Here is a 14508-nt window from a genome sequence, read left to right on the forward strand (position 1 = left end):
GCGTCTCACGTTGAGAGAGAATGTGGCCTTGTTTCCCCAGTACACACTATCTGATGCCAGGGGGCGGAGTCAGTCATAGGGAGGGTACCATGAAGGAAGGTGGCCGGTTGTCCCAGCAGGATACTGGAGCCAGATCCCCAAACATTACTTACCCACCGTGCTTACCCACGAATAAAAGGCAATTTGGGAACATGTCCTTACATCTACTCAGACCTTCTAAGGCTCTGTCAGAGTTTAGAGCCAGGGCTATGCATTTGCTGCTGGTGATGAGGCAGGCTTACCCTAGTAATAGTGGGGGTTTCCAGAGCTTCCTGAGCAGGGAAGATGAGCGCTGCTGCACTTGCGCTCTCTGGGACAGGTCACCCACAGATGCCATGGAAGTGTCATTCGGTAGTCACAACCTTAGGGAGCAGAAATGGTTACTGTGTTCAGAGAAGTGACAATATGTGCTCACATCTGCACAGCTGGTCAGAGTAGGACTTGTGTGTCGCTTGTATTTGATGGGAGCCAGTGTGACATTGGTTTACCTGTCTCATAGATAACTTCAAGCTGAAATCTGTCAGAGGAATTGTGACCCATCTCAGCCTCGATTACGGCTGGATTGATGAAACCATCTTTTTCCATATCAGCGTGGTCAGTGACAACATGCCTGTGCGCATTGGAGGAATGGTCATTGCTCTTGTGAAAGAAGACGAAACAACTCATTTACTGAAAGCGGTCAAGGTATGGCTGAGTTAACCCAGAGTGTCTTAACCTACTTCAATTTTATTTCTCCCTTGGATTAAGACAGACACTAATGTAGACACAGAGTAAGTTTAATGGGCTTGTTCTCATATTTGGGCAGAGGCAGATGGAATGGCTTTGAGTTCAAGGAAAGACTGGTTTGCATTATATGTTCAGCTCATCCAAGGAGACAATATAAGGCCTTGTTTCAAACAGTCACTCTGATAAATGATATTCTGCTTTATTTATTTGTTCATTTCAGTTTTATGCGGCAGAGTCTTGACCTGTGCAATGTCCTTACATTGATTATGAACCCTTGGGTAGCCTCAAACTCCCTTAGGCAGTATACTGCCTAGATTCACTTATGTCTTTCAGCACTCTATGCACATATCAGCATGTAATCTTCAGCCATCCTGAATTTGACTTAAGGGTGCTGAAAGAAGACACAGACCTTGCTTTCTAATTGGCTTTCAAGTGGTCCTATACCATGAATTGGACCATCCACTCTACCCCATTTGGTTGTCGGGACCAAGAGTATCTTAGGATTTTTCTTTACAAGTTTAAGAATCTAGCTGACTTCTTTGCTATGATTGTTAGTGGTGTTTCTATCGTGAAAAAAAAATTGAGAACTGGGAGAATACAAGTTTTCCAGGAGAATTTGGAAGTTATTAAAGATCCAATATGTCTGTGGGCTAGTGGAGAGTCAGAATGCACATTGCTCAGAATTCGTGATGCACACCCACCTGCGTACTGACAGAACTGTTGGTGACTAGTCAGATAGGAACCAATTTCTTCTCTCCTCAGTGCAAAGGATCCTTGAGAAAGGACAAAGGACCATCCCATCTGTACAGTGAGTGGGAAGTAGCAGCAGCAATTATTTAGGTTTTGAAAAGACATTCAACAGCCTTCGATGTCTGTGTCTCCAGTTTCCATCAGTAGCTTAGAACAATAAGTATCATAATGAGTACATCCAAAGAATCACATGATAAGAAACACAGCTCACTAATTATTATGCGTGTGTCCCTTGTGATCCTAGATGCACTTTCGGCCACCCTCGGGTGTGCCTTTATGAGATATTTTAATAGCTTGCACAGTGTTCAGGTTTGATTTTCAAACTGGTAGCCAGTCACTGTTTCTGGGTAATGAAAATTATCCAGTATGGCTTGTGGGATAATGTTTTTCTGCTGTGTGCTCATGTGACTATTCTCTCATTGTATAGAAAACACTCATATTTTGTTTACTGAAGAAATTTTCAAAGGAAAACTACCTCCAGTAAGGGTCATAATCCTTGAAGAGTCAGAATATTAGTGTTATTTCACACATACGTAAATGGAGCCCTAGCACTCCTTGTCTATGCAATCTTTTCTGGGGGGCTATCTCTCCCACTTCATCTCCTGCTCCTGCACTCAGGTCCAGAGAGGGAATAACATGCTTTCCTTCCTTGGTCTCCAAAATTGTGCTGCTCTTTCTTCTCTGTCAGCTTCATTCTGCTCCACTCCCATCTCCCAGGGGACCCATTTCTCGTCCTTTGCATACGCCGCAAAGCCCATTTCCTCAAATTACCCCACCAGTGTCACTCAGGCTAAACTGTTTTCTGTGTAAATGTGCAAAATTGTTTTCTAATTTCAGTTACAACTGTGACTATGACTTGTTTAGAAGTAGTTTTTTGTAAATATATATTTTAGACTTTTGAGTTTTGAGATCCTAGAAAGTAAGAGCACTGTTTTTCTAAGGTCAGAAGGTAGGTTTGTGAGAGCATTAAACACAGGTGTCAAATTCACATTTGCAAGGCCCTTGCCAATCCATGGAGCAAGCACAGACATAATTGACGCCATCATCTCAGGTCCATGGTATATCTTTAACGGGAAACGTATGGTCTAAGTCTGAGAACAGATTAAAAGATTTCTGCTACAGGAGGGCTATTTTGGGAAGGCTAATGAAGTCCATCGTCTCTAACAAGGGGTCCTATGTCCTGCAAGCACCCTTCCAACTGTGTTAGGTCAACTTATTAAAGTGCTGTTGTTTTTGTGGGGAATCCTTGGTAAGCAAACAAACTCCTGCCTGCAATTTTTATTTTATCTTCAGCCACTGTCTCCTTCTCTTATAGGTGAAAGTTATGACTAATGGCGATTGTGGTGCTAAGCCATCAGAGCTTGACAGAGAACTTTGTATTATGGGTGTCACCTCGGTAACACAGGACAACATCTATATCAGCAAGGAAACTTCTATCCCTGCTCAGCTCTTTTCTGGAGGTAAGATTGATAGTTTTTAAAAACATAAATCAAGAGTGTGGGAAATGTCATTGAAATTGAAAGTAAGGCACAGTAAAGGGAAACGGGAACTATTTTAAATAGTGCCTAGTGATCCTGTCCCCTGAGAATGCCATCATCCATGTGGCTTTCACTACTTAATTGATTTCTTTGAGTGTTTTGTTTTTTCACATAAGGTTTCTCTAAGTTACCTGAAACTCACTGTGTATCTGAGAATTGTTCATGACCTTAGGAACCACCTTCCCCTTCTGAGTGCTGGGATCATAATCTTTGTGCCGCTACATCAGGATCCATGTAAAACCTAGTCAGTGATAGCATTACACAAGTCAGAGATTTATCTGCAAAATACTTTCATCACCTTAAAGCAAAGGTGCAGATAGGTCTCTTTCTTTTTGTGTCCTCTTTCCTCAATATTCGACAGATAAGTTCTCATATTTTGTCCCTAGCCCGGGTACCAAGGTTCACACACATGATCCTACCATGTACCCAGCTGCCATCCCCAAGGTGATATCAAAATGACCACTTGATGAAGAAATCCAGTGTTCCTAGCCATAAATTTCACTCTGAGACACACAGTTTCTAGTTATCCATGTCTGATGAATAAATCCATGTCTAATATCCATATCTAATGAATAAATCATTGAAGATGAACCAGTGTTTAAAGGGCATTAAGCTTCCTTTCTATAGGAAGAATTAGAGATATCTGTCTAAGCATTTGGAAAAGTGAATTTACATTCAGGAAATGTTGGTCATCCTATTACAGTGACATAGGGCCTTAGGTAATGTGACATGATGTGAGTACAATAATATTTACACTTTTAATTTTCTTGGCTGTTTTAGATTTTATGCCTTACAAAGGAGACTTGCTGCTGATTGATTATTACTCGAAGCCGGGCAATTCAAACATGAACATCCACACTGTGAGCCCCCTCAACTCCCACAGGATCAGTGAGGTAATTTGTGTCCATGTTGCCCTTGTCATGGGTAGGTAGCTGCCTATCCTTCATTCCTGATTACTTTATTGCCCAGAATTTTGTTTGGCAATATATCCCTGCCAAAGTAGACATGTGTAGTCAGAGACTGCTCATTTGTTTACTGGCTGCTCAGACCTGAAATAATCAAACAGAAACTGTATTCATTAAAACACTGCTCAGCCTATTAGCTCAGGCTTCTTATTAACTAATTTTTACATTTTAAGTTAACCCATTTCTATTATTCTGTGTAGAATTGCCACAAGACTGTGGCTTACTGGGTAAAGTTTCAGCATCTGTCTCCTTTGGCAGCTACATGTCATCTCCCTAACTCCACCTACTTTTCTACTCTCTCTCTCTCTCTGCTTGGAATTCCCACCTTGCCATATTCTTTGCATAGGGCCAAGGCATCTTCTTTATTAACCAATGGTAATAAAACACATTCACAGCATACAGAGGGAAATCCCACATCAGACATGTTCACAAATTGAAAAAGAACTAATAGAAAATAATGTAGAATATACACATACTTAATTCCTAGGCTGTGTGCTTTACTTGACGTTAGGATGTTCTGTGAACAACAGTTAGAAAGTGCCTTGACTGTGAGGCAATTGTGGGTAAACGTTGAGTACACTGGGTTTGAGGTGTTCAGCCTGCTGATAAAGGTGGGTAAGACCATGGTCAGTACAGCCTGAGAATTAGATGTAAAGTCAGGGTGGTATACTGTGTGGCCATATTGGTTAACACGAATGGCACTTCCTCTCATCACACGGGAGATAGAGTGTGGGGCCATACTGCTATGAAGGGCATATTTTCTCATCACACGGGAGATAGAGTGTGGGGCCATACTGCTATGAAGGGCATATTTTCTCATCACACGGGAGATAGAGTGTGGGGCCATAATGCTATGAAGGACATATTTTCTCATCACACGGGAGATAGAGTGTAGGGCCATAATGCTTAGCATGAAGGACATGTCTTCTCATCACACAGGAATAGAATGTGTCGATACAGTTTCCAGGTATTCCCTGTGTGTCTAGGATGAGAATCAGTGATGGGCCAAGGGATCTGCTGATGAGAGCCAAGGGGTTGTTGAGGGTCACCTGTGGTGGGCTCTGCTTCTCCATACTCAGTGTCTTCATTTCTCTTCATAGGTCTGTGTGACCAGTATTGATGGAAGAACTGGCGTGGTCGATGACTTCATGTTTTTTACCTTGGATTCTCTCCATACTCTTCCTGGTTATAAACCTGCATTATACGATATTGTTAACGTGGTTGTGGTAGACAGCATTCAATCGCAGTACACCTTTAGAGTAGTAGCTATGTTTCCAGTGAAGCTGTATTAACCAATCATTTAAAATCCTTTGTAATTTTACTACTGGGAAATAATGCCGGATTAAATAAAGTTGTTTGAATGAGCAAATAAATATGTATGCAGTCAAGACTTTTTATTTTCAACACTCTTGGTTTTTTTTGTTGGTGATATGGATTCACTTTTGGAAGATGCCCTATCAAGTAAAAATTGTGCCCAGTAGATTCTTGAATATAAAAGAAACACCTTGCCCTTAGGTCATATTCACAATTGTCCTTATGCAAAAGTATGTACTTTGTTGCCAATGGAACCTCTTTATATGCTAGCATTTAACCTTCATACAAATAAAGGTGTTGAGTGTTTTCTCATCTTGTATCAGTTAGACTAGCTCTTGGTACATATTATAGGCAGATTTTTTAAAGACTTTAGTAAATATATTCACTGTGCAGCAGTTTGCACAATTTTAATAGTGGGGATTAAATTGTTCAACATTCTATTAGGAGCTCATTTGTTCATTTAAATGAGAACATTATCCTATGTTAAAATATGATCTGTGACTGAATTTTAGGAATAGCTTTTTGCATACATGAATCATGTGGAATCATCAAAGCTTGCTGTTTGAAATTCATATTGGTTTTCCTACAGTAAAGGGTCTCAGAATATCTTACATCTGTACCTCATGAAATTTCTTTTTTCTCTTTGATGAAATTTAAATGCATCCTTGGGTCAGTGGCATTTGAGTGAGGGGGAAGTGGTTTTGTCTTCAGCCCTGGAGCACTATCTATAATTTGACCATATTTCCTAGCCCCCAGCAAATAGTTTGACTTTTGTTTTTTTTTTCATCAGTCTACTCCACCCAATTTTTCTGCTCTATCTCATAATAAATAAATATAGTAAAAGGATATGTCTTGATGAGTTTAAGCTTTGGCTTACTGATTATTTGCACAAATTCTGTAAATTCTTTATTATCTAATGCAGTTCTGCACAAATGTAGACTAGTCAGCCAGGGTCCTCAGGGCCCTGACTGAAGATGCAGAAAGAAAGAAAGAAAGAAAGAAAGAAAGAAAGAAAGAAAGAAAGGAAGGAAGAAAGGAAGGAAGGAAGATGGCAAGGAGTGGCAGATTCCAAGGCCTGCTAACCACCTGGAGCCATGGCAAAGGCAGCAAGGAGTAAGTAGGCAAAAGGGGGAGGTCTACTTGCCATTCAGGGCCATGGTGATGTCTGGGCAGGGATGCTGCCAAGGGCCATGTCTGGGTCCCTGGTCCTATAGTAGCCAGGGTGTAGCATGAATAATAAAATCTCAGAGACAAACATTGGGGTTCAGAGAAGCAAAGCAGTCAACCACTAAAGAACTCTTCCTCTAAGAAGAGTTCTTACCTCTAAGAAATCTTCAGACTGAAAAGAAAATGAGATCCTGTCTCATCTGCCTTATATTCCTCTCTGCTGCTGGTATTAAAGGCGTGCAACACCCCTACCTAACCTCTATAACTAAGTAGTATGACTGCTGGGATTAAAGGTTTTGTGCCACTGTTGTAGAAGGGAGGCTGCTTGTTGGTTCCCTACCGTCCAGCTAGCTTAGACCTGGAAATAATCACACAGAAAACATATTATTTAAATCACTGCTTGGCTCATTAGCTCTGGGTTCTTATTGCCTAGCTCTTACATATTAATTTAACCCATCTCCATTAATCTGTGATTAATGAAAGTGGCTTACCAGCAAAGTTTTGGCATGTCTGACTCTGGTGGCTGCTCCATGGAGTCTCTCTAACTCCACCCTTCTTTTTCCCAGCTTACAGCCTAGCTTTCCCTGCCTAGTTAGTTCTGTTCTTCCCTGCCATAGGCTCAAAACAATTCATTAACCAATAAAGCAACACATAGACAGAAGGACCTCCTACACCATGCCACCAATGCCTGGCCTGTATGGTTGACTAGCGTGGCTAGCTTTGCACTATAATATTCAGGCAAGCTTTATTTGTTAGAACATAAACAAAATGTCACCATGTTTCCCCCTTTTTGTCTAATATAAAAAGGTTATAACTAATATAAAAAAATATAAAATAAGTATAATAACTATATACAATGTATACAGGCAATCAGTATATTCACAATGTCTACTACATTTGGATTTTACAAATTCAGAGAAAATGCTCCATTATCTGTCCTATTTTGGTGAGTCTGAGGACTTGTCCCTAATTTATTCTCTATCATAACTTGCATTACCATTCAAAACTATATTTTGATATCTCTCAACCTTATACATTTTACATTTCTTTAGAAAGTTTCTTTTTTTCTTTTCATGGAAAACTATAACAATCTATTCCTGGGATCTTTATCATCCCTTTTTGCTTATTTAATATATCATTCAGAGTGCAATTTGATCTTTTTATAACTTCTGGACATGTAGGGTTGTGTGGTATACCTGCAATATGCTTATATATTATATTAAACAAAAACTATTTCGTTTTCTTAGAAACAGATGCTGGAGCAGTGTCTGTCTTTATTTGTACAGGTATACCCATGATGGCCATAACTTTTAGACAACATATGATTACCAAATCAGCATTTTCTGAACTCAAAGCAGTTGCCCACTGGAAACCTGAGTATCAATGGTGTGATGTACATATTTTAGTTTTCCAAATACTACAAAATAGAACACACCCATCTGCCAGATTTCATTCCTTTGAGTACCCTTTGGGTTATTTCCTGCAGGTAGTGGTGTTTGGTTGTATAAAGAATAAATAGGATATCTCCTTATAATTCCCTTGGCTTGTTGCCATGTGATGAAAAAGTCCTTTTTTAAATCTTTGCTACTGACATGATGTTTTTTATGAAGTTCCGAGCACATTTTCTATCAATAATTGCTCGATTTCTGCATTACCTTGTGCTACAGGACCTGGCAGACCAGTATGGGATCAGATGTGGGATATGTATATGGGATGATTCCTATTTCCAATTGTATCTTGTAATTGAATAAAGTCAATTCTGTATCATCTGGTATAAATTCAGTGGTATCGATATGTAAAACAACCCTTTCTGCATATTGCAAATCAGCAACTATGTTGACAGGTTCCTTAAAGTCCTTTAGTACCATGAGAATAGCATATAATTCTGACTTTTGAACAGAATCATAAGGGCTTTGTTCTACTTTACTTAAATTTTCTGTTTTGTAACCTGCCATCCCTGATTTATTTGCATCAGTATAGAATGCAGGGGCCCCAGTTATTAGTGTGTCCCATATGACATGAGGAAGGATCCAGTTACTTCTCTTTATAAGCTGAATTATTTTGCCTTTGGGATATTAGTTGTTAATCTCAATCAAAAAATTACTACAAGCTCTTTGCCAGGGTTCACTTTTTGCCCATAATTTGTCAATTTTATCATTAGTAAATGGCACTATGCTCCTTTCTCCTTTCAGAAGACTACCCTTCTTTCTTCCCTAAGGACCTATCACAGATAGCAAAGCAGTTATAGTCCTCTGCTAATTCTTCTGTTTATATCAAGCAGTTTTATTATCTGTCCCAAGCCTACGATCTAACCTGCCATGATCTCTGTGTCAACCAGGCCTCCACTCTCACTCCTAAAGAGTGAGTTTGGGGTCAGTCAGAAGCTAGACAGTATGCAGACCAAACCCACCTAGTGGACAATATGGTTCCTATGGCCAGCTACAGAGCCCTATTGGGATTATCAGCCAGGTCTAAATGGCCACCAGAGGTGGGACCTCATGCTTGGTTGTCTCCTTCAGCGACATTGGACAATGTTGTTAATATTGATAAGTTCCAAGAGATTATACAGAAATCTGATAAAAATCCAGTCATTTTTCTAAATCAATATACTCGCCTTGACCCAGACTCCCCAGTATGAGCCACGGTCCTGGCCATTCATTTCATTTCTCAGTCAGTGCCAGAAATGTATTATTTCCTTAGCTCATTTTAAGTCAAAAAATTAAAAGAAAACACAATAATATACATGGTTTAGACTTTTTGTGTATATTTTATTTTTATGTTATTACTTTATTAGTTTAATATTTATTATTTTTATTTTTAAATCTATGTTGATTGTATGTTTTATATTATAACTTTATATATTTTAAAGCCTATGTACATTTATCTAACACTGTGACCCATTTAGAGGTCTTTTTATTTCAATTTGTTTTTATTGTGTATTTGTAATAATTTTTTAACCAGAAGTGTTTTTTTTTTATATGTTAAGTGGGCATGGCTAGGACCAACTTTGTGGCCTTGTCTATTTGTTTTGCCCAGTCTAAAATGGCAGAGGCATGTTTACTGTCTCTGCAAGTCATGTACTCCACTCTAGCTCCAGGGATGTAGCCTGTCTATGTTATCATTAAGCAACTAGTAGCATGCTAGTTTAATTGCTTTAAATGCTTGGCCTCCTGAAAGACCCAGAGCTGTTTGTACAACTAGCACAGAACCAGAAAGCCTTTTTAAAGGAGCCACATAGTTTTTGTTGCTACTGCTGAGTCAGGAAGTCTTTTTTTTTATAGAGGAGCTGTGACTTTGCTCGCTGTCAGCAAACACATCCTATCTGGCGGGGCAGGGGGGAAGAACACAGCTATCAAAAAGCTGTCCTTAGCTCCCGATTTTGTAGGTCTAGAAGTCCTCTTTTTTGAAGCTTTTTTTTAGGTCTTATGTGGATCCCTGCCCCACATTGGGTACCATTCTGTAGGCAGAGACTGCTTGTTCATTTTCCAGCTGCCCAGACACAAAATAATCACGCAGAATCTATATCAATTAAAACACAGCTTGGCCTATTAGCTTAGGCTCTTTATTAACTAACTCATATCTTAAATTAACCCATTTTTATTATTTTATATTTTACCACAAGGCTCATGGTTTACTGGCAATGTTCCGGTGCATCTGTCTCCTTCAGCAGCTACATGGCATCTTTTTGACTTCGCCTATTCTCTGTATATATTTTGTTTAGTTTGGCTATATTTTTCCCTGCTCTAGGCCAAAGCAGCTTTATTCATTAACCAATAAAAGCAACACATATATAGAAGGACATCATTAGAAAGAAATTAAAAAGGGCTGAGAAGGGTCCACCAAACCCTCATATAGGAATGGTAAATATGGCATTTAAGATTTTTGATGCCCAAGAGGAGGCAGCAGAGTCTTCCCAATAGGCTAGGCTGCAACAAAACACTACAATCCAAGCCCATGCCTTGGAAGCTGCCCTGACAATGGGGATGGTGACAGGGAAAATCCATGGGGCTCCATCCTGCCAGAACTTAGCCCAAGCTTGGAGTCTGGTATATGCAGGTGGAAGTTTTGCCTCAGTCTCCCCTCCACATCTCTCTTTCTCCAAACTCTTCGCAGTCTCAGACAGCCCAGAAAATTGTGGTCCAGAGATGCTCAAGACCATGCCTAAAGGGTATTTAAGTGGCTCATAAGGAAAGGTCATACGGTTTTTCAGTCTCCTCTCCTTGTCTCCTCTCTGGGGGCCAGAGACAGAATCATACGGAAACATTTACCAATAAACCTGGAATTTTTATTCTTAATTCACTTGATTTAGCTTGCTTCATTGGCAGAAAGATTTAATATCAAGGTACAAAAACATTTCACACGGTCCTACCACAACCAAAGCCTGGGGATGCTCATGGCCCATGTTGCCGCCAAAGGTCACATGAAGCCTGGGGTCTTGGCTGGAACCTGTGGCTTTACTGGTGTCCAAGGGCCATGCTACTACAAGAAACATTCTGATATGAGTGGCCAGGCTACCACTTGGAGCTAGGATGATCTGAGTTGACCAGGTCAAGTTGCTGCCTGGGGCCATGTCTGGGTCCATGACCCACCTGCAGCTGGGGTGTGTTGAAGTTTGTGGCCCAGGTTGCCACTAGGATGCACACAGAGGCCCAGGATCTGGGCCAGAGCCGGAAGCTTGGTTGGACTCTGGGGTCCATGCCACAGCAGGGACCATACAGATATGGGTGGCTTGTGCTGCCACCTTGGGCCTTAGTGTCATCCTGGCCCAGGTTGTTTCTCAGGGCCATGTCTGGGTCCATGGCCCTGTAGTGGCCAGGGTCTAGACTGACATATATGGCTCCTGTTGCCACTGAGTACCATGAGGATGAGCAGGGTCAGACCAGCCACCTGGTGTCTGAGGGCCAGGATGCATGCAGAACTGAGTGGCCTGCTGTGGTGATATTTTGTTTGTGCTCTAACATAAAGTTTGCCAGAGGACCAGAGTGTGAAGCTAGCCACTAGTTTGCCATAGAGGCCAGGCAGTGGTGGCACACACCTTTAATCCCAGCACTCAGGAGACAGAGGCAGATGTATCTCTGTGAGTTCAAGGCCACCCTGGGCTACTCAAGATCAATCTGTCTAAGAGACTCAGAGTCAGGCAGTGTTGGCTCACACCTTCAATCCCAGTACTTGGGAGTTACAAACCTTTATCCCCCACAATAGGGAGGTAGAGACACGAAGGGATATGGCTGGGCAGAGAGAAGAATATAAGGCAGGAAGAGACAGGAGCTCAGGATTCAGTCTGAATATTCCTTATGATCCTTTTCTGTTGTTGGTTTAGAGGAAAGGGAAGCTGGGATACTCTACACTCACTTGATGGAGAGTTTGCCAGATTCTCCAGATTCTGCCACTAGTGAGCTACTGTTCACCTTTTGTCTTTTTGTTTGCAAAAATGGTCCCCTTTTGTTCTCTAGAAGAAATTTTCATTATACTAATGTGTTCCTAATGTGTATGCAGGCATGTGTGTGTGCGTGCGCGCGCGCACACATATACACACACATACACACACACACCACTGCTGTGCTTTGGATTCTCCTTTTCTCCAACAACAGGAAAACTGTGAAAGGTATACATGGGGTCGATCTCTTCATTGCCAGTACTACTGGGTTGCTCATTGTTGTGGGAAACTGCTCTTATACACTGTAAAGATTTGTTACTTATATTAGTTTAATAAAACCCTGATTGGCTAGTAGCCAAGCTGGAAGTATAGGGAGAGTGGCCAAACTAAGAGAATTCTGGGAAGAGGAAAGGCATAGAGTGAGTCACCAGTCAGATGCAGAGGAAGCAAGATGAGAATGCTGCACTGAGAAAAGGTACCAAGCCACACGGCTAAACAGAGAAGAATTATGGGTTAATTTAAGTTGTAAGAGCTAGTTAATACTAAACCTGAGGTAATAAACCAAACCGTTTATAATTAATATAAGACTCTGTGTGTTTCTTTGGGATTGGAGGGCTGCGGGACTGGGTGGGACAGACACTTCCATCTACAACTCATATTAATATTTTACTTCTTCAAGTTACATACATTTTCTCCTAACATGGGCACCACCAACTCTAAACTCCTACCCCTTCAATGTATGCTAAAGAATTTCTCCCTACGGTCTAGGAAAGAATATGGGTGCACACTCTCTAAAAGAGGACTGTGCACTTACTGTGAGATTGAATGTCCCTCTTTATGAAGTGGGGTGGCCATTACCAGTTCCCTGGACCTTTGCTATTGCAAAAGCAGTTTGGGTCCATATTGGACCCAGGCCACCCTGATCAGTTTCTTTATATTAACCAATGTTTGTCACCTGTTCAAAACTCACTCGTTTGGCTTAAGGTTTGTGCTTGATAATCCTCTGCCTTGGTTTCTAAAAATGTTTATCACCAGCCTCCTGCTGCATGTCCTGTCCTGCCTAGGGATCAAGGACCTGTTTTTTCTTCCCCTTCCTATAACCCACATTAATTGCTTGTCATCCCCAATTTACCCATCTCCAGATTCATCCTCCTTCTCCCAACCTCAAGCCCCTCTGTCCCATGTCACAACACTCTATCCACTTCTGGTCCTTACCCCCATCCTAAATTCCTTGACTTTCCCTTCTGTATCTAGATATGTTCTTTCTAATCCCCTTCTCCCTCTGTGACCACCACTATTCCTCCTGGAGATATCCAGTTTCCCCACCTCCCCTCACTTCCTTCACTGCCCTTGGCTCCTGCTTAGGAGAACATCATGCTCCAGACCTGACTCAAGTCCTGACCTCTGTTTTTCCCTTGTGACAGGCCCCACCACCTCCTGGGCAGGGGACAACAAACTTAGAGGAAGGGTGTCACCCTTTCCTGATCTATATTCCTTTCTCTACTTCAGATCTGTGTAACTGAAAAATCCAGACTACCTCTCCCTTTTCTAATAAATCCCAAGCACTAACCACCCTCCTCTAACCTGTCCTCTGTACCTGGAATGGTTGCCAGAAGCTCCTTCTGTTTACTTCAGAGGAAAGGCATCATACTGAGACAAAGGCAAAAAAGGCTTTTTGACCTCGGCTACTGATATGGGTATGGGTGTTTTAAGGCTACTTAACTCTTGAGAAAGCTTTCCCATCCAAACATCCTGACTGGAACCCCAGTATGTATGCCAGTTCCTAGGCCATGGGACACTTTTCACTGTCGTGCTATGACTGAAATTCAGAGTGAAGCTTGAAAACCCACAAGTTTGCCTAAGACTGCTAAGGTTCTTTGGGGAGCAGAAGAATTTCCTGGGCCCATTTTTTGAGCAACTACAGGAAGCTTTCCAAATTTACACCCTTTCTACTTACTGGATCTGGAAAGTGCTAGGGTATAAAATTTAGCCTTTTCACCTCAATCAACCCTGGATATGCACAGAAAAGTTCCAAAAGCTAGAGGATTTTGCAGGGATGAATAGTTCAAAGCTCATCAAAATCGTTCAAAGTTTTTCAGTAACAAAAATAAAAACAAAAACAAGCTATGTTCCAGTGAAGACTGACTTCATTCTTTGCCTTCTAATCTCGAGTCTTCAGTATAATTCCCGTCTCCTGACCTTCTTTTGCTGCCTAGTGTCCAAATAATGGGAGGGTCACTCACATATCTAAAGCATCTAAACTTCCATTGTTCATTCTCACCTTCTGTTCACGAACACAACAGGATTGGGACTGTCATTAAGTCACTAGAAACACACTTTAGCCTAGACTGTCACCGAGTTTCTAGATGGAAGCTTGGACTTCAACTAGTCTCAGGAGACTTAAATCCTGTCATCCAGATGAAGCTGTGTGCTGGGGTGGAGGTAAGTCCAGAGTTGTCTATGCTCTACATGTGCCCAAGTGTTCCCCTAATCCTATGCACAACAGAGCAGAATGTGTGGCAGCACAGAGCAGGAAGTGTGGCAGCACAGAGCAGGAAGTGTGGCAGCATCAATACTTCTATGTTTAAAGCCTGGAATTGGGAGCTTTGAGCTACAGTGAATTTGCTGGAAT

General features: G+C 41.3%; 1 protein-coding gene across 1 annotated transcript; it reads left to right on the forward strand.

The window, feature by feature from the left end:
- The first annotated feature begins 89 nt into the window (after positions 1 to 89).
- Positions 90 to 5310, forward strand: LOC126495734 (cancer/testis antigen 55-like). Its single transcript, XM_050133334.1, has 5 exons — positions 90 to 390; positions 539 to 723; positions 2831 to 2975; positions 3834 to 3946; positions 5119 to 5310. The coding sequence occupies exons 1-5, from the start codon at positions 90 to 92 to the stop codon at positions 5308 to 5310; spliced, it is 936 nt and encodes a 311-aa protein (XP_049989291.1).
- The last annotated feature ends 9198 nt before the right edge of the window (positions 5311 to 14508 follow it).

Source organism: Alexandromys fortis, unplaced genomic scaffold (genome assembly GCF_014885135.2).
Source record: "Alexandromys fortis isolate MF-2015 unplaced genomic scaffold, M_Fortis_MF-2015_v1.1 scaffold_594, whole genome shotgun sequence".
Classification (NCBI taxonomy): Eukaryota; Metazoa; Chordata; class Mammalia; order Rodentia; family Cricetidae; genus Alexandromys; species Alexandromys fortis.

Bases quoted from the DNA above. Each gene is read 5' to 3' on its own strand.
- LOC126495734 (XM_050133334.1), top strand. From the start codon at position 90: ATGAAGGAAGGTGGCCGGTTGTCCCAGCAGGATACTGGAGCCAGATCC. The intron at 724-2,830 runs GTATGGCTGAGT...CTTCTCTTATAG, and splicing joins ATTTACTGAAAGCGGTCAAG to GTGAAAGTTATGACTAATGG. The intron at 3,947-5,118 runs GTAATTTGTGTC...TTCTCTTCATAG, and splicing joins ACTCCCACAGGATCAGTGAG to GTCTGTGTGACCAGTATTGA.